Source organism: Spinacia oleracea, chromosome 4 (genome assembly GCF_020520425.1).
Source record: "Spinacia oleracea cultivar Varoflay chromosome 4, BTI_SOV_V1, whole genome shotgun sequence".
NCBI classification, from domain to species: domain Eukaryota; kingdom Viridiplantae; phylum Streptophyta; class Magnoliopsida; order Caryophyllales; family Amaranthaceae; genus Spinacia; species Spinacia oleracea.
In genome coordinates, this window is record NC_079490.1 from 100,562,727 (window position 1) to 100,582,203 (window position 19,477).

Sequence of the window (19,477 nt, forward strand, 5' to 3'; positions counted from 1 at the left end):
CATCTATGAATATTCGGAACCGACGGATCTTGGTTTCAGTGGGAGCTAAGATCGTCACAGGCAAGGAATGAATACTCCGGAAACGATGATATTGCCGGAAACGGAAATATGGATCGTATCGGAAATATAAATATTATCCAAGTCGTAGATGTTGCCGGAAACGGAAACATGGTACGTGTCGGAAAATATTATCGGAAATGGAAATATTGCCAGAATCGGAAATATTGCCGGAAACGGAAATATTGTCAGAATCGGAAATATTACCGGAATCGGAAAATAATTCCGGAAACGGAAATATTAAATATTTGTTCGAAACGGAAATTAATTCCGGAATCGGAAATATTAAATATTGTTCATATCGGAAATGAATTCCGGAATCGGAAAATTTAATCGGAAGCGCATCGTACGAATAAGCATCGGACGAGGCCTGCCGGACGAGGCCCAGCACGAAGCCAGGCCATCGCCCAGCAAGCCAAGCGCGCCGCACAAACAGCCACGCCAGGCCCAGCGCAAGGCCAGGCCCAGCAGGCTGCGCGCAGCGCGCAGCGCGCACAGCGCGCACAGCACGCGCAGCGCGCAGCGCGCGCGGGCGCTGAGTGGGCTGCTGCTCGCGCGCACGCATGGGGCCCATCGTGGCTGCCGTGCGTGTGTGTGCAAGTGTTTGTGTTCGTGCACGTTTCCTAAAACATGCAGAGTTCGGTTAATGATTAAATTCCTAATTCTATTTGATAAATTAATTAAATTAGAGTTCTTGTAGGATTCTAGGTTTAATTAATTTGTATCTGAATAGGATTTCGATTCCCTTTCCATACCGCTATAAATATGAGGCTAGGGCTCACAATTTATAACACAAGTTTCAAAGTATTCAAAGTGAGTTTTTGAGAGAAAAATTCAGTCACACATTTGCCTATAAAGTGCCGAAAATAATAGTACCTTAAGGGCGATTCTAGTTGGTCAATCTTAAGGCGGATCCGGACGTGCTGTGGACTATCTACGGAGGGACGACACTTGGAGTCCTAAAGACTTGTTCTTGTTCGGTTCGGGCGCAGCTAGGGAAGGCACGCAACAAAGAGTATGCATCTAATCTATGCTAAATGATTATGTGTAAATAATATGTTTTCCTGGGTTTATGGTTTTTCCGCATGATTTATGAATTGTCATATGTATCATAACCTAACAGTGCACACGTGCACGAGCCTTCGCTCGTTGATGCCCCTGCTGCTTCGCCCAGCGCGGACTGGCTCGCCTAGCTTGCCCTGTCACGTCGCTGCTTGGCGCGCTGCCCCAGACGCTCGCCCAAAAGGCTTCGCCTAGTGCTGGCACTCGCACATCATTATAGGTGCAAGCCATGGGGTAGAACGACTCGCTGCCTCTGCCCCTTTGTCTCGCTGCATACGTGCGCCACAGCCATGGCACGAGGCCATGATGTGCGCAGCGCGCACACACACGGACAACAACCCCTCGCTGTAACACCCCCGATTACTAACTTTAAATAAATAAGAATATAAAAGACTTTATAAAAATATGCGGAAGCTTACACCTAAATCGGAGGTATCACCGCCACACTTGACCACATTGTCAAGTGCTAAGGCTTACAAAACTCAAAATATTACAACTCAATTACTATGTGATCTATTTACAACTGTACAACTGTTATCAAAGACTAAACGGTAACACTTGAGCTCCTTTAACTTCTAACTGCAATCCTTCACGATCAATCTGTTCCAGTCATCTTGACTGCTCACCATAGAGGACAAATTCCAAAAGGATCGTCGCAGGGCCACCACAAGAAAAGACATGGCCGCAAACACACATAGCAAATAAACACACATGTCAGCAAAAAGTTGAGTAATCACATGTGACAAACAGAAACATAAAATATAGAATAATAAAGGCTCATGTAAACAATGTAGTATGAAACTACGTTTCAAGTATGATCCCAAAGATAAAACTAACTCCATACTCTATGGAAACTATAAATATTCTCTTCATATGAACCTCAAATATTAATATGATCTTTTCCTCTACTAAACGTACTCAAACCAATAGGTGCCATATTTGCACTTTGTTCTATACCTAGCCTTGGACATGAGTAATTCGAATAATAAACCAACAAGTATAAAAACTTGAAACTCTCAATAGCTACTAGAAAGCCTCTCTGAGTCAAGGCCACTTTTGGACCAAATCCCACTTTTGGAGATATTAAGAAAAATAAAGATTGTATCTTGCTTCTCTACTAATGGTTATCATCTCCTTACCAACATGCCAAGGACTAAGATATGTAACGTTGAGCCTCAAACCAATAATATGATAATTATTCTCAACATTTTCTCATCATCTAATCAGTACCCACTTTAGATTAATAATCGATATTTCTCAATACTGGCACAAAGTCCAAATAACAATTGACGGAAGATTAGCAATCCATTACTTAAACTTTACTCCCTTAAGACAAAAGTATGTACTACTTCCCAATATTTATTTCAATCATTATATTCTCAACAATTGAACTAGCCCTTAATAACCAATAATATATTTCCTCTTAAGAACTAACTAAACCTCAAGCAAAATGTCGAACATCCTTATTAACAATAATCCCAAAATTCTAAACAATAGTGCAAGACAGCAAATTGAAATCTACTAGCAAATAACAAACATCAGATCGCTAATTATACCTTGAAAACAATATAATTCAACTCAAAAAAAAATCATTAATAACAACCTCTCGTATGATACATTTCCAAAACATATATAAACATCTATACAAATATAAATCGTACAGTTTGCACACCAAAATCAGAACAGTATGATAACATATAATTAAGGAATATATACAAACAACTCCAAAGAATTAGGTGCACGTGATTACAAATAATAATATACACAAACAATTAGAAGGGACTAAGCGTGATTACCATCCGATGTGATAATACTAATATCACAAATTCACAATACATCGCCACCCACGACACACGATAGTTGGAAGAGCTGATTAGATACGAACGGCGGTGGTGGATACGCAATGTTGACAAGAAATAATGAAGTATATGGGTTTGACAAAAGCATTAACAAATTTGAGATGATGAGATGATCCCATGGGACATGATGGAATATTTTTATAAAAGGCTTCTGGAGATGGAAAACAAAATGGATTTGATAAAGAAGATTAGTGGGTCTTACATGAATATCATATGTACACTGATATTGGAGAAAAGATCAAAACTTGATTTGATCTAAAATTCTACACGTAGAACAATAGAAACGAGAAGGCGGAAGAAGCAAAGATAGAATAGGACGGCAAGATATTTAGGGTTATATAGCTTCTCATAATAAGATTCCTACTAAATTTAAAATAGGTTACTTAACAAAATAGAAATACACTATTTAATTTACAAAAACTCATTTAATAAATAAATACAACCTTAGTCTAGCTATAAAATATATTTTATAAAATCATAAATATTGGGGTATTACACTCGCTTTGTGCGAGTGGTTGCTCATCCAACGAACATCCAAAGAATCAAATTTTTAAGATTTACAAAATAAAATTTGCACAATTTAAAATTTTCATAATTTCAACCATTCTCATTGTTTTTAATTACAAAAAATAATTAAAGTGGGTGATTTATTAAAATTTCAAACAATCCAATTAATGAAATTAATTAATATAGGTTAACAATTATTCAAAATTAACGAACCATTATTATCAACAAAAATTTGAATTGAATACTTTATATAAACTAATCTAAACATTTAAATCATTCCAAACATTTAAATTTTAGATTTTTATCAAAATTGGTTTAGGTGAACGATTAAAATTAACGAATCTAATCAAAATTTTAATCCTTGCATTTTTAAATGAGACATTGAACATGAAATCATATTCCCCTACTCATCTAAACAAATTTTCGATCTGACCAATTAATCTAATTAATTTTCGATCAAAAAATCAATAATTTAGGGTTTAACGGGATTATAATTATAATTTATGAATGAAATCAACTTTATAACCTCAGAATAATTATAATGAATCATTAGGAAAAATCTCAATTAATTATAATATAGATTAGAAATCATAATTAATTTTCAAAGCCGTAATTATTCACGTTTTAATTGATTAAACACAAAAAACGCACAAAAAGTCCTACTTCTTCGCTGAATTTGAAAATCTGAACTCGTGCTTTCAACTTAGAATGTTTCCAATCGAATTAGACTAGAAAAATTGAAATTCCGACATGTTTCGAAAACAGCGGTTTTTTCACGATTCATCCAATAATCCGAAAAAAAAATCGAAAAGAAAAAAAAAATACAGAAAATTCGACCAGCATTAGAACATGAATATAATGCTAAAAAAATAGTTTAAATACATGAACCTCATGATACGACTGTTGGGATTTACAGTAATCCAATTGACGAAAGCGGAATAATCCCGAAGCTAGGATCTTCTTTGTGTCTTCCTACATTTACTTATGTTAAGAATCTTGTCCAATAAAGATTCACTTGTCATACTCTTCTTACACGATCTACAATCAATTTCTTTCACACATTCATACTCTTCACTGATTACAGAAAACAAAATGTTCATCATCTTTCTTTTAACAACATCATAGAAGATAAAAGAAAAAAATTTGAATTTAATTTATCTCTATTACTTTTGTAAACAAAATGTATCGTAAAAGCATAATGAAGCGTAATATTTTAAAAATATATTTGCCATGTAAATATTGAAATTAATTTTATTTTATTTATATGTAAGGGCTAGTGTTTCTTTTTTTTTTTTTTTGCCTAGGACGCATTAAAGGTCAGGACTGGCACTGCTGATTTTCACAGTTTTTCCATCACTTTTGAGGGGGAAAGTGAGGAAAATAAAACAGGCAAAATATAACTAGTTGATTTTCATATATTTTCGCACATTTCATTTTCCTCACTTTTCCATTGAAATTACCCCCACAAGCTAAAATTAAGGAGTTCTCCTATTTCCACCATTTTACACACTATTTCTCATTAAACTATAGTTCCCAAACACACTGTTAGATTTCTGTCGTCATTTATTCATTTTACCAAACCAGGAGTGATATGTCACTGTGAAGAAATATCTCCTTAAGCATTTCCGACAATTACTAAATATGAAATAGGAATTGACTATGAACATAATAAGTTAATTGTTTAGTAATCACATTTGCTAATTGCTAGAGAATAAATGTGATTAGTAGGAGAACATTGATTGGGCCTACAACTAAAATATATTAATCATATAAAGTCACACGTTGCAACACTAGTTGAACAAAGGCAAACAAACCCATTAGTGGGCCTTGTACCAACCGACCATAAAGGGAAAGGGATGTAGAATTAATTCTCCTAATTAACCTAGAACACTAATATTATATATTTGAATATTAGGTTTTACGTACAATAAGCTAAGAAGTACATTTGAAACAAAAGAAAAACCGAAAAACCCTCCCCTTGGAAACACCGCTTATACTACCACTAAAAGCAAGAGAAAATTTTCTCTTCCGTTCTAGCAGAAATTAATGTATGTTCAACTGGTGTCCGTGGACTAATAGGAGCAACACTTAGGGATCTCAGATCATGGAAACTTGCATACAACTAGGAAAACACGTTACAAAGGTTGTAATCTAATCCTCTTTAATTGATTCATGTGTATGTTATGTACAAAGTCCTATGATAGATATATATGTTAGAAAATTGTTTCCTGAAATTCTGCTTTATGCATCTACATAACACTACAATGGTATCGGTTTTGCCTAATTACATAATATTCATATGATCATGTTTTGTATGCAACTTTATTGTTTTGATTCAATTAAAGGAAGATTTATTTTTAGCTTGAATTTGCAAAATTTATATATGATATTAATTGATTGGAAATTATAAAATGTGATCTAAATTATTTATGCTCAAACTAAATTTATTAAAATCTGAATTTTTTAATATAAGGACGAATTTAACAGTTAGTTTCACACAAAAAAATTCTGATTTTCAAAAACTAAATTCGTTAGATTTAAAATTATTTATTGATTAAAAAGATTAATCATGAAAATAATTAGTAACAATTAAAGATATGATTTTTAATTTGCTACATAAATCTATTGATCGTCCCCTAATTTTATTACAGTGGCCGGCTTTTTTTTTGTAATTATCCCACTAACTTTTGAGATTTTTGTATACAATTGATTTTAGTTAATTTTTGTGTTTAATTCCATTAATCATAAAATTTAAGGATAACAATTAAAATTCCTGATTTTATTTGTTAATAAAATTCAAAAAAATCACCCTCACAATTATATTCGATTTTTTTGGAAAAAAGTTGTTATTTTCTAAATTTTTTGAACAAAATAAGATAATTATGTCGTAAATTTTGAAATGTAGTACGTTAGATTTAATTTTAATAAAAATTTAAATTGAAATCTAACTTTTTACAAACCTAAAATGCAGTTAAAATTTTGTTAATTTATTCAATATTATGAAAATAATGTGATTAATAAGATTGTTCTAGCCACATTAACAATAAGTTTCCTAAATAGTATTAAACTTAAATTGTTTAAGCTTTTATACTTATTTTGGAAAGGTGATTTTCTTATTAATAGTTAATAAGTAAATAAATTGTGTTTATTTTATTATGATATTATAAATGCTTGGATGCTTAATGTAATATGAATTATATTATATATATTTTTCATGATTATGACTGGTATGGTCCAATTTAGGATAGAAAATACACCATGTGAATCGTTAATTTGAATGTAAATTAAATACGATCTGCTTATCGTTTGTATTTTTCTAATTTTAAATTTCAATTATTTATTACTCCGTACTTCATATTATGTAATCAAGCATGAGTGTCAAAAGAGTTTCAAATATGGTGATCTATGGAGATTCAAGAGAATTGAGATTCATGAAGATTAATTTTCCTAAGTTTAGGCAATTAGTAGAAGGTACACCCGGTTGCGTGTAGCTCTACACGCAATCGGGTCAAAACTACGTCGTTTTGATAGTTTTTTACCCAAACAAAAAATAAATTAATAACACAAAATTACTTTCCGGGTATTTTGGTATCTTTTGGCAGTTATTAGGATATAATTTTTAAATTTAAAAAACTGCCAAATAAAAAGTCAATAGAAAAGGAAAAAGATTTAGAGAATCAATTAGAATCCTCGTTGATGTCGTCAAAAGGGGAAAACCAAAATAAAGAACATCTTCATCTCCAAAAATCGCAAATTAGGCGACACAGTTGCTCAAATTCGTAAATTTCGTATGTGTTAATCTTCATTTATCCAAGTAAGTGTGTATTGATGTTCTTTTCATGTGTAATTTAATTGTTAATTTATTTTATTTATTTTGACAGTTTTTGTTAATTTTATCTATTATTAATTGGAATTTCATGGGTTTTCTTTACACCAAAGAACAGTCATGCATCTTAATCAATGGCAGACGTAGTGTTTATCACCAGTAATTAGATTTTGTCCTATTTTGTGTTGATTTCCTTTTCCAATTGAACATGTGCTTTTCTTCCTAGTTATGTGCTTGTAGTTGTAGATATGTACTTTTATGCGAAGTAATGTTTTTTTGGTCATAGTTATGTGCTTGTAGTTGTAAATATGTACTTTTATGTGAAGTAAGATGTACTTTTATATATAGTAATGTGTTTTTGGTCTTAGTTATGTGCTTTTGGTTAAATGTATTTTATTTTATTTTGTCCTATCATGTACTTTTACACCTTCAATGTATTTTTGTTTTATGATATTTTTTTATATGCCTTTACACATGTATTGTATTTCTACTCCATATTAATTTAATACATGATACGAGAAATATGGAGTATGAATAAAACCGCAAATAAAACAAGTGTAAATTGTTAAAGATTTAAATGCAAATAAAAGTAACTGATTGTTTTTGTAAAGATTTGTTAAAATATTAATAGAATCTTTGACTTTTCTAATCAATAAAAATAACTGATTGTTTTTGTAAAGTAACCATGATATGCGTGGTTTTGGGGGGAAGTTAGTTATGTGATTTTAAATTATTATTTTTTTTGGCAAAAAATATCAAAACGACGTAGTTTTAACCCGGTTGCGTGTAGAGCTACACGCAACCGGGTGCACCTAATAATTTGCGAGTTTAGGGGTCATATGTGAGGGGGTCAAAAAGTGATGCAATTCCCATATGCACAACCTTCCTTTTATAAGAATAGATTCCGTACTATAGTTCATCTCATATACTCCCCTCATGTTGTGGAAATCGATTAATGAAAAGGGAAGCCTGGGTGGTCACAGCCTACCTTATCTAGATTAAGGTAGTTATCTTTTGGGAAATATTCAACTTTGGACACACAGAGAGAATTAGGGTTCTTGATGTCTCTAGGGTTAAAACAATAATGTAGTATGGAAAATGATATGGGGTAGGTTTAATAAATTAACCCTTAACATTTAATTGTGTCAACCAACAAAAGGCCTAACGCCTTGGCCGACCAACACAATCTGCCGCACACACACGCGCCCAGCGCTGGGCCTTAGGTCGCGCCCAAGCCAACTGTTGGCGCTGATGTGTTGTTGTGTAGGCCCGCGCGCGGCACATCACAACCATATGCTAGATGTTGCTGCAATTGCCTTGCGCGCATTCGCCTAGATGCCCCTGGGTCTCGTGTGCTTTGCGTACTCGGCTCGTGGGTAGCTCCTTGTATTTGTTCTAATAGCCTTTCGGCCAATGTTTATCGTATAGTACTTTGATAATCCAACGTTGTATGATATGATTATTCATTTCGCCTACCTTACGAATATACGCAATACGGTATACGATTACGATCCAACGTCTTAATGTTATTTACTGAACATAAGGTAAGATCCAAGTCATCCTTATTAGGTCCAGAAGTGTTTCTCGGATTAGTGAGTTAAACTACTAAACTTTTACAGAAGGTTAAGCCTTAACCATTCTGAACAAGACCATGCATTTTCACAGTATCTAACTCTTCGAGAGGCCTTGATATACCATAACACCTTATCCCATCAAAGATAAGAGGACAATCCAATCTTGCAATCTATGAAATACTTACTTTGATTCATAGTAAGCATGAATACTGCTCTTATTGTCTCCTTTTACGGTGCAACGTTTAGCGAGCATCAAAGAGCACTAATCTTCAAACAATTAATCATAATTACTTATGTTTTGAGGAATGGTTCCCGTTAACGAGAACGACTTATGACATGACTTTAATCTCTTAAAGTGTTCTCATGGTCAATCTGATACGAATTTCCAATAAGTATCTATGCAAAAGATTTCTGACATGCAAGTCCCGTCTAGTTCAAGAATTGAAACTGAACTATAAATCTACTGCAATCTAATCTTCATTAGTCATTGTTCAACCTTTCAATGATCTGGATTAGGGATCCTTTGTAACTTCAATTTTTAAGTTCACTTACGGGTGTGTCTTTATCAAAGAATTCAATCTTGATTTCCCATTTGAATGTTTTGAATCACTTGGACTTTATCATTTAATAATAAACCAAAATCAAATGAATATGGAAATAGAATTTTATAATATGAAATGGTTAAACCAATTGTTTTAAACATAGATCCAACAAATGTTCTAAAACAAAACTAGAGAAAATCAAAGTCATTCTCCAATATGCTTGATTCACATGGTTGCTACATGTGCGTTGTGCTTCACTTGTGGCAATATTTTTGTTAATGGATCTGCGACGTTCGTCAATTCCAAGCTTGCAAATCTCGTTCTGTTTAACGATTTCTCGAATTATGTGAAATTGCCACAGTACATGTTTGACTTTCTGATAGCTCTTAGGCTCCTTTTCCTGGGTAATGGCTCCACTATTATCACAATACGAAGTCACTGGTCTCTTAATGAAGGGGACAACCTCAAGTTCTTCTACGAACTTCCGAATCCAAACGGCTTCCTTTGTTGTTTCCGAGGTTGTAATGTACTTGGCTTTAGTCATAGAATCTGTAATAGTGCTTACCGCAATTGTGCTTTGCTTATCACTTTTCCAGCTGACTGCTCCGCCATTAGGTAGAACACAAAACCAGACTGTGATCTAAAATCATCTCTGTCAGTTTGAAAGCTTGTCTCCGTATGCAATCAACTCGTCGGTCCTACCATAGATTAGAGATTGATCCTTTGTCCTTTTCGGGTACTTTAGGATATTTTGACAGCAGTCCAATGCGCCTCTCCTGTGTCTAATTGGTACCTGCTCATTGTACTGAATGTGAACGAAACATCCGACCTTGTCCAAATTATAACATACATAATAGATCCGATAGCCGAAGCATGTGGAATCATACTCATCTTTCTACGCTCATCAGATGTTTTGGGACACTGAGTCTTGGTTAGATATATGCGATGTGTCATGGATAGATGGACTCTCTTGGCTTCCATCATAATTAACCGAGCTAGCACCTTATCCACATAAGTATTTTGGCTTAGTCCAATCAGCCTTTTAGATTTGTCCTTATTGATCTTGATGCCCAAGATGTACCGTGTCTCTTTTAAGTCCTTCATTGAGAATTACTTTTCGAGCCAAGTCTTTACAGACTCTAGCATAGGAATGTAATTTCCAATAAGTAGTATGTCATCAACATACAAAACTATGAATGCAATCTTACTCCCATTGACTTTCTTGTATCACAAGACTCGTCTAGATTCTTGATGAAATAAATGCACGGCCTGCTTCATCAAATCGCATGTTCTAACTCCTGGATGCTTACTTCAATCCAAAAATGGATTTCTTAAGCTTGCATACCTTTCCTGCATTCTTTGGATCAATAAAAACCCTTCGGCTGCGTCATAAACACAGTCTCCTGAAGAATACAATTCAAGAAAGCAGTTTTGACATCAATTTGCCATGCGTCATAGTCATGAAATGCAATAATTGCAAGGATTATTCGAACAGACTTAAGCATTGCAACTGGAGAAAATGTTTCATCGTAATCTACACCGTGAACTTGTTTGTAACCTTTTGCTACCAGTCTAGCTTTGTATACATATATATTTCCATATTTGTCTTTCTTCAATTTGAAGATTCATTTTCTCAGTTCTTCCGGCGACTTTGTGGTGAATCTCCATTACCATCTCATATCTCTCCACAAAATCGGACTTATTCTGAATAAAGAACAAAGAAAATATGAAAAACGAACTATAAATTGTATTTGATTGTTGTAACATAAATTCTTATGCATCTACAGTTCAACACCATCAACGCTATAATCACAAATTAACATCACCGAAATAAAAATCAAAATATAAAATATAAAAAAGTTGGTCTCACTGATTAATCAAATTAAGTTCAGCCTCATAATTCTCATCAATTTGGTACTCTCAATTTACATTCAAAATGCAAATAATTTGATTCCTTAATAATTGATTTTTCCTACGCAACCTCCATGAATTTGATTAATTTGTCAAACCATCCAATACCGTTGTAGAACATATGTGAGCATTTGTCAAACCATCCAATACCGTTGTAGAACATTTGTCAAACCATCAAACCATCCAAACCATTCATATGAATTTGATTATATGTGCGGCTTATAAGGTGCCCTTGTTTGCAACAAGAGCAACTTATGTGAAGCTTATAAGTTGCCCTTGTTGCAACAAGGGCAACTTATAAGTTTCACATAAGTTGCCCTTGTTACAAACAAGGGCAACTTATAAGATAGGGCAACTTTTGATAATTTTACAAAAGTGACCCCCCATTGGTGGCACTTATGAAGGGCAACTTATAAACCACTTTTAAGGACAACTTATGATGTTTTTTCCTCTAGTGATAGATGGTATCCAAAGGATGATGATGTCCGAAATTTCTGAGCAAGGAGTTCCAAAACTGGAACTTGGGTTTTGGTTGCTTTCACGAAGCAAGGATCGAAGAGAATGGGGAAGGGTCTTAGTTTGTAGGGCAACAATGTTAAGAGCGATGTTGGTCGATGTGTAGAAGAACGTTGGAGGACGGAGGTGGTTGTCAATAGAGGCATGCTGCTTTCTTGGGGGTGTAGTGTTGTGGAGGACAGAGAATAGAAATTAATAATGATTGAACAAAGGAAACGGAGAAGAATGAAAAATGTGATAAGCAGAAGATTATATATTTGAAAAACTAACAACGAACGGTTGCATGCCACTTGGGAAGGTTACCTGCTCCACCAGTTCGTTTACCAATTAGGTGTAATAAAAGTTAATGGGAGTGCGAAGGTTGGATTGTTAGATGATATCGAAAGGTTAGATTACAAATGAGGAAACATCAAAAGATTGGATTATTTAATGTAATATTTCCTATATAAAAATCATAATATTCGACTTATGAGTGTAACTATTTGTCTTTATACCATATCTATTTTGTTATTCAATTAGTTATTATTTTATTATTTTTAGTTTTTTTTTGCGCTACTTTAATTAGTATTAAAAATTAACAAATTTAAAAAAATAAATAAATTTAAAAACTTTTTTTTTTGTCTTTTTGAAAAAACAGATAAAAAGTTGTTAATCAAGGTCGTCAACGAGGTGGTGTTTTCCTTGACGTTTCTGTCAGGCAATCGGACACAAAAATTGCTAATCACAATTGTTTTTCAAAACATAAGCAATAAATACAGAACTAAGAGAAAAGAGATCCTAAAGAGATGTTGGTAAGACAAGTATGGGGTACAACTTTTCATTAGACATATTTACCGGCTAAGAGCAAGAAACGTTGTCTTGGTAGATTTAACTTAACTTAAAAGACATAGAAATGACCAACATAGAGTTGGCTCAAGTGGTAAGCAGATTGATGCCGCTTAAGGGAGGTCTCGGATTCGAGCCTCACCGTATGCAGAAATTCTTGTTGGGAGACTCACCCACCATAAGCAAGGTGTGCGACCCGGGTCGGATCCGGATGTTAAAAAAAAAGACATAGAAATGAATAATCTATTATAAGTTCTGAAATTTCTATATTGGTGTTAGAAAAGAAGCAGAGGCTTGAGTCCCCGATATACAAATAATACAATACCATAACTAACAGGTGGCAGAAACAATGTTGAGTGAAGGGAGCCAACACTAGGCAGTTGGCACCCACACCATCTTCATTTGAACGAAAGGTTGGAAGAATATTTGGGCCAACTATTGCAAACCTGCAGTTTAAAGTGGCAACAGCAGTCACGAACAAAGACCACACTCACTTCAATTGAAAAAATAACATTCGGTAAAATTAGTTCTCATAAAAAATAAAAAATAAAATAAAAGAAAGGATGTACTCAATAAGTTTAATGAAATCATTTAGCAGCGAAGGCTGGGTTCCAATTTCAAAACGCGAAGAGAAAACAACAGAGGGGACTGATTTTGATTATTGTGTTATTTGTATTTGGTGATTATGATATCCCTGCCACCTATTAGTTATGGTATTGTATTAGTACCAGCAAGCCCATTTCGAGGTTAGCTGCACCACATTAATGGAAAAATAGTGTGTGTATGAAACTTTTTGTGATCCCTCGACGTTGAAAGGCAGGGATTCATGTTGAGTTTGCAGCCTGCAACAACTGGTTTTCGAAATCTGATGATGACAATGAACTGAAAGTCTATTGCCAGTAATTTCTAATTCCTTAGTAGTCCATGTTTGCATAAAAATCTAAGCTGGATAAAGACAGATGGTATTTAATCTTACAAACAACTAAAGCTGCAAAAATATGCTATCTTTGACAAATGACCCACGAATGCTGACAATACTAGGAGGATAAGAAAAAAAATATACCTTTATGATGCAATCAAACTGTATTTCATAAAGCAGCTATTCATGATTTCCCACCACCAGAACTTAAACACACGGAACAAGCTAGTCATCAGTTGCTCCTGGTGCTATGCATTCATGGCTATCAACTCATTAAAGCCACAATGTCTGATGTCAATGACCATTGATTTCTTAAATGGATGTATTATGTCACAGCATTCACGACGGGGTGCCATCACCTGAGATGAGACAAGTCTGGTGTAAGAAAAGAAACAAAATCACAGCAACAGTTTAACTATAAAAATGCCAAAGGCAAAACAATGCCAGAATATGAATTCTTTTTGTATGCAATGACAAAAAGTATTACCTGTCCAACGTTGTGTTGTAGCTTTTTGGCAAACACTTTGATATCTTTCAGGTTCTCAATAGCATCAGGTCGAGAGCAGCTACGAGTAATGTTTCGTCTATATTTGCTCCAGACTCTTCCTGTCCCAGAAGCAACATCTTCCAAAAAGAAAACCACGGGTCTATTACATGGATCCTGAGGATAGTGCCTTGTGTCAAATACATATTGGCTTGCTATATTGATGCCACGCCTTCTCCACGGTGTAAAAGTTCTCTGTGATGCAAGAATATCAGGGAGAAGTAGATGGCCTTCAAATACTTGAACAGCATAGCCCCAAGCAACGGAAACAGTCAAATTACTTGAGTGGTCATAGCAAACAGTTTGCTGCAAAATTCTACCAGGGTCAGCACGCACAGCTTTGAAAAGGTGCTGCACTGCCTCTGTCCGGTTCTTGCGAGGAAAAATAGGATCCACAATCTCCAAATGATGAAGAGATAATAGAGGTGACAGAGGATGAGAAGTAAGCAGGCCGAACAAGTCTCCTCTAACATCAACCTGACAAGTAAAAATTAAAATAACACATTTGATCAATCATCTTGTTATCCAAATAGACCTCAATGTCCGAAACTAAGAATGATGAAAACAAAAGGACCCATTCAAAAGTGGATGACATAAGACAGTCAAAACTAATGTGCATCAAGAATGACCCAAAACATCCGCAGTCAAACTGGGTTAAATTAAAAGCACAATAAGAGTAACAGGTAATATCTCCGACTCCCCGTGAAAGTCTCTGCCTCATAATCTTGTTGCTACATCTGCATTTCCATGGTATAATGAATCTCTATTATATAAGTGAAGAGGTGAGGTTATTTTATTAAAGACACTTTTGGTGTCCCCTTGGATTACTAAAATTCCCTCCACACTTATAGAATTGAGAATATAATGACAACCTACCCAATAGGAAAAAAACCCAAATAAGCATTTTAATCAATCTAGCCCCTTAAAGAATTCTTACCATTTTAATCAATCTGTTTATATGCGTTCGGCTCTATCTAACTTATATGTTTCTTATATTCGCACGCATCACATTTATATTATATTTTTTACATGTTATTTCAGGTTCAAGTGTAAAAACACAAATCTTTTTCTTATATTTGCACGCATCGCGTGCATATAAGACTAGTAACTTACATAAACAAGTAGTAAGACTAGTAACTTCTGTTATTTCCCAAAAATCTGGTAACAAGTGTATCCATAATTTCATAAGCAACTCAATCTTCCTATCAATTCACAAAGAGGGGAAAACCTACCCCTCACAACTTAAGAAATACATACCACTCCAAACTGATCCCCATACCCCTCCCCTGTTTAAGTAAGACTGCTGCTTTATAAATGACAGCTGGCGAGACTAAATGAGCACACTTCTTAAGAATCTTCAGACCAAACCCCTTACTCCATTCAATGAGGAAAGACTAATATACATAATAATCTGATATCTTGATAATCAAACTGCAGCAGTCATGATCATACAAAATGATCATGTCTTCAAATTAGTCCAAACTCCCCAAAACTGTAATGAAAAATATAGCAGCTTGCAAAATATTTAATCATCCTTTCATTTAACCTTTCAACCATGTACCCTCTGCCAATCGTTAATGGGCCTATTCGCGTAAATGTCGACCATCATTGAATTATCAATCTGAGAAATACAATCAGTTTTCGATCATGGAAATTTAGACAACAACAGAAGTACACGGAATTTCGGCATGTTGAAACAATTTAAAACTAAACATCGTATAAACATATATGTTATCTTCGCTATTCATTTGGAACTTCAGTGAAATACTTTTCATGAGTATCATAGCTAGCACATTAAACAAAGACCATTTCAGCAGTGTAAAGCCAATCAAGAAGCTCATGCTTCTACCATACTCAATAGTCAAGAATCCCTAATTTGATCTTCTGATTCATACTAAGAGAAGTAATAAGTAATGGAACTTCAACATAAGGAGGGGAGCGTGAGTGATGCGGCGGCACCCCAAGGGAGAAGGGAGTAAGTGTCTGCTCAAGCAACCGAGCAGTTGCTCTACTGGAGGCAGCGGGCAAAGTCGAGGTGGGACTCGCTTGATGACAAGAGTCACAAGACAACAAAGTTCTTTTATAAAAGTGTTAAGTGCAGGTTAGTGCGACACGAGATTCGAGGCATCAATGATGGCAATGGTACATACTTAATCGAGGATGATTCAATAAGCAGGCTTTTCGATCGCATTTCTTTGATATCTTCAAGGCCAAGGTCAGCACCCGCCTATTGACAAAAGTTGGCTTAAGGACCTTCCTTGGCTCGATCAACACCAAGCAGCAGGCCTTCTTGCTCCATTCTCTAACGACGAAGTAAGGGCAGCAGCCTTCTCGTCCAAGCCCATGAAGTCACCTGGCCGGCCAATGTTCATTGAGAAGTATCGGAGTGAAGTGGGCCCGGATATTTGTTCAGCGACCCACTCGCTTTTCTCATCGGGATTTCTTCTACGGGAAGTAAATCAAACCTTCATAACCCTCATTCCAAAGGAGGATAGACCGGAAGAAGTTAGTAAGTTCCGCCCTATAAACCTTTATGATTCAACTTATAAAATTATTTCCAAAAAGTCTTGTGGACAGATTGAAGATTATCATGCCTGACATAGTAGCCGATTACCAAAATGCCTTTGTCTCCGGAAGGCTTATGGTGGATAATTGTCACAAATCATCAGAATTAATGAGCTACGTTCGAAGGAAAAAGAAAGGGAAACAATGTGCCAATATACTAGTCGATCTTAGCAAGGCCTACCATAGAATACGACGAGATTTTCTTGAGGAAGTCCTTGTGGCAATGGCATTCCCAAAAGAATGGATGGATTCAAATGATCATGCAGTGTGTATCAATCGGTTGACACCCCATCTCTTTATTTTATGCATGGAGGTGCTCTCGAGAAGACTTCTGAAGAAGAAACTCTCTTCTCTTAGAATGGTTCGTTCCACCGTCAATCTCGCATCTCTTTTTTTGCAGACAACGCCCTCTTTTGTTTCAAAGCCAAGATTTAGTCGTGTAAGGTCATTTGGGCATGCTTTGGTAGCTTTTGTGCCATGTAAGGGAAATGGTCAATTAGGAAAAATCGTTCGTGGTTTTTTGCCATGACACTCCTCCTATGTTCTTTGATCCGCCGGCCACTAAGTAAATGATAAGGAGAATCTTGGTTCTTAGATGGGAGGCCCAATGGACATTGATGGCGCTCAACTGTCCCTCTTTCAGAAATTCATTCGAAAGTCTTGGAAATGATTACCTCATGGAAATTCGCTCATTTGTCAAGCAGGAAAAATAATACTCCCTCCGTTCCTTAATACTCGCCTTGTTATCCTTATAAAGTCTTCCCCTAATACTCACCTCGTTTCTATAAATGGCATATTTTTACTAATAGTATATATCATTTCTCTCATTCACCATGGAACCATATATATTCCTATTCCCTTTAAAAAAAACATTAAAAAATTCAACACACCCCTTCCCCTTTATTTGACACATTTTCCACTAACTATATTAAAAAAAATACCCCACTATCAACTACCACCTAATAAATTAATAAGTCAATTAAATTGCCTAAACTCTGTGTCGGTCAAACCTTGAGAGTCACAAGACTCACAACTCACAACTCACAATGATTGACAATAGACAAAAGAGAAATCCTCAAAGGAGAGTCGCCACTGTGAGATAACGTTTCATTTATGTTAATTACCTAAGTATTTTCATGACTGTTTTTCATGAAATGCCCCTATATTTCGCGTAATACGCTAAATACCCACTATGTTTCCAAAATACACAAACTGCCCCTACTTTTTCAAAAATTGACCAAATGCCCTAATTGTTAACAGAAGTCGGACGCCGTTAGTTTTGTTTTAATGATAATTACCTCTATTTTATCAGAATTCACCAGATGCCCCAATTTTGAACGGAAGTCTAACGCCTAACGCCTTTAGTTTGGTTTTAATGATAATTAAAACCTAATTAACCTAATTAATCCTAATTTAACTCTAATTGAACCATTTCGATCATGGCAATTAAAAGAAGAAGAAGAATGCACTGAATTTCAACATTTTGATAACAACACAAACCCAAGCACGCTGTACTGTAATCAAAGTCAACAATTTATGAGAATTGAGAACAAAATGTTAGCACTAGGCAACTACGGAGTAGCTACAATCAGTTCCTGGTCATGACAATTAAAATAAGAATACACCAAATTTTGACATTCCAGAAACCAGAGCATAGTAACCAATTAACATAAAACACCCATCAATTAGTACAAACAAAAAGGCAACAAATCAAACCTGATGAAACCCGGGTTCATGAGTTAACTCGATACCGAGCTCGTAAATGCAAGAGGAAATCCGATGATCACTCCCGTACAAATGCGGGTAACGCATCAAACAAGAGTCCAAAACCTTGCTCAAAGCCCTAGCTAATGGGGAGCTAATAGCAAACCCTCCCCCACCATAAGCCATCCCAAAACTCATAATTAAATTCTGCTCCAAACTCTCGGAAATTCCGCCAATATAGTACCATTTCTCGTGATCATATTTAGATAAAACGGAAACCAAATTATCGGGGACGAAGACGGTGTCGTCGTCACCGAAGACGTACCAACGGACATTGCTTTCACTACGGTCGACAGCCTCCTTGACTACGCGGGCGACCCGGACGGCGGAGCGGTGGCCGCGGTGGAAGGAGTAAGGGAAGCGAGAGGTGTCAGCGGAGACGAAGAAGGGGAGAGGGGGTGATGGAGAGAGAGAGCGGAGGGGGGCTTTGTCGAGGAAAAGGATGGCGCGGGTGGAATTGGGCGAGTACCAGAGAGAGAGGAAGGGGAGGCGACGGGGAAAGGAGGAGGCGGAGGAAGCGACAGAGAAGAAAAGGTGGTGCAAGGTGGTTGTTGTGGTGGTGGTTGTGGAGACAGATTGTTGGTGGATGAAGAGGTCGGAAGCGGTGGTGGGAGAAGAAGGGCAGTGGAGGAGGGAGTGGTGGCGGTTGAGGAGGTAAAAAGTGAAGGTTGCGAAAACGATTATGAGGAGGAGTTTTAGGCGAGAAGGTGGGATTTTCACCGGTGAAATTCGCATTTTTTTGAGGTAAAAGAAAGGAAAGCGGAGGTGGGGGGGTTAGGCAATGGTCGGATAAATTGTTTATGAATATTTCATTTTCTAAAACAAACAATCGTTAGTATATACTTTCTGCGTTCCACAATAGATGAATCATTTCTCATTTGCGCACTATTCATCAATCAACTTTGGTAATTATTTTTTGTTGTGTAAGAAAAAACATAGTCAAGTGCGATCTTGTTAAATTCGTATTAATGCAAGAATTCTAAATATCAACTTTATATAATTTTTA

At 35.7% G+C, this 19,477-nt stretch overlaps 1 protein-coding gene across 3 annotated transcripts; it reads right to left on the reverse strand.

Moving 5' to 3' along the window:
• Positions 1 to 1,493: 1,493 nt before the first annotated feature.
• LOC110790799 (uncharacterized) lies at positions 1,494 to 19,276 on the reverse strand. Of its 3 annotated transcripts, none has more exons than XM_056826579.1 (4): positions 18,424 to 19,263; positions 14,086 to 14,619; positions 13,743 to 13,957; positions 1,494 to 1,737 (listed from the first exon to the last, which is right to left on the reverse strand). In XM_056826579.1, exons 1-3 carry the CDS (start codon positions 19,204 to 19,206, stop codon positions 13,847 to 13,849), a joined length of 1,428 nt encoding a protein of 475 aa, XP_056682557.1. In that variant the 5' UTR covers positions 19,207 to 19,263; the 3' UTR covers positions 1,494 to 1,737; positions 13,743 to 13,846. The 3 variants fall into 3 exon arrangements, with proteins under 3 accessions (XP_056682557.1, XP_021851259.1, XP_021851258.1); XM_021995567.2 differs by lacking the exon at positions 1,494 to 1,737 and adding an exon at positions 10,953 to 11,131; XM_021995566.2 differs by lacking the exon at positions 1,494 to 1,737 and adding an exon at positions 12,909 to 13,125 and having other exon boundaries at positions 18,424 to 19,276.
• Positions 19,277 to 19,477: the final 201 nt, after the last annotated feature.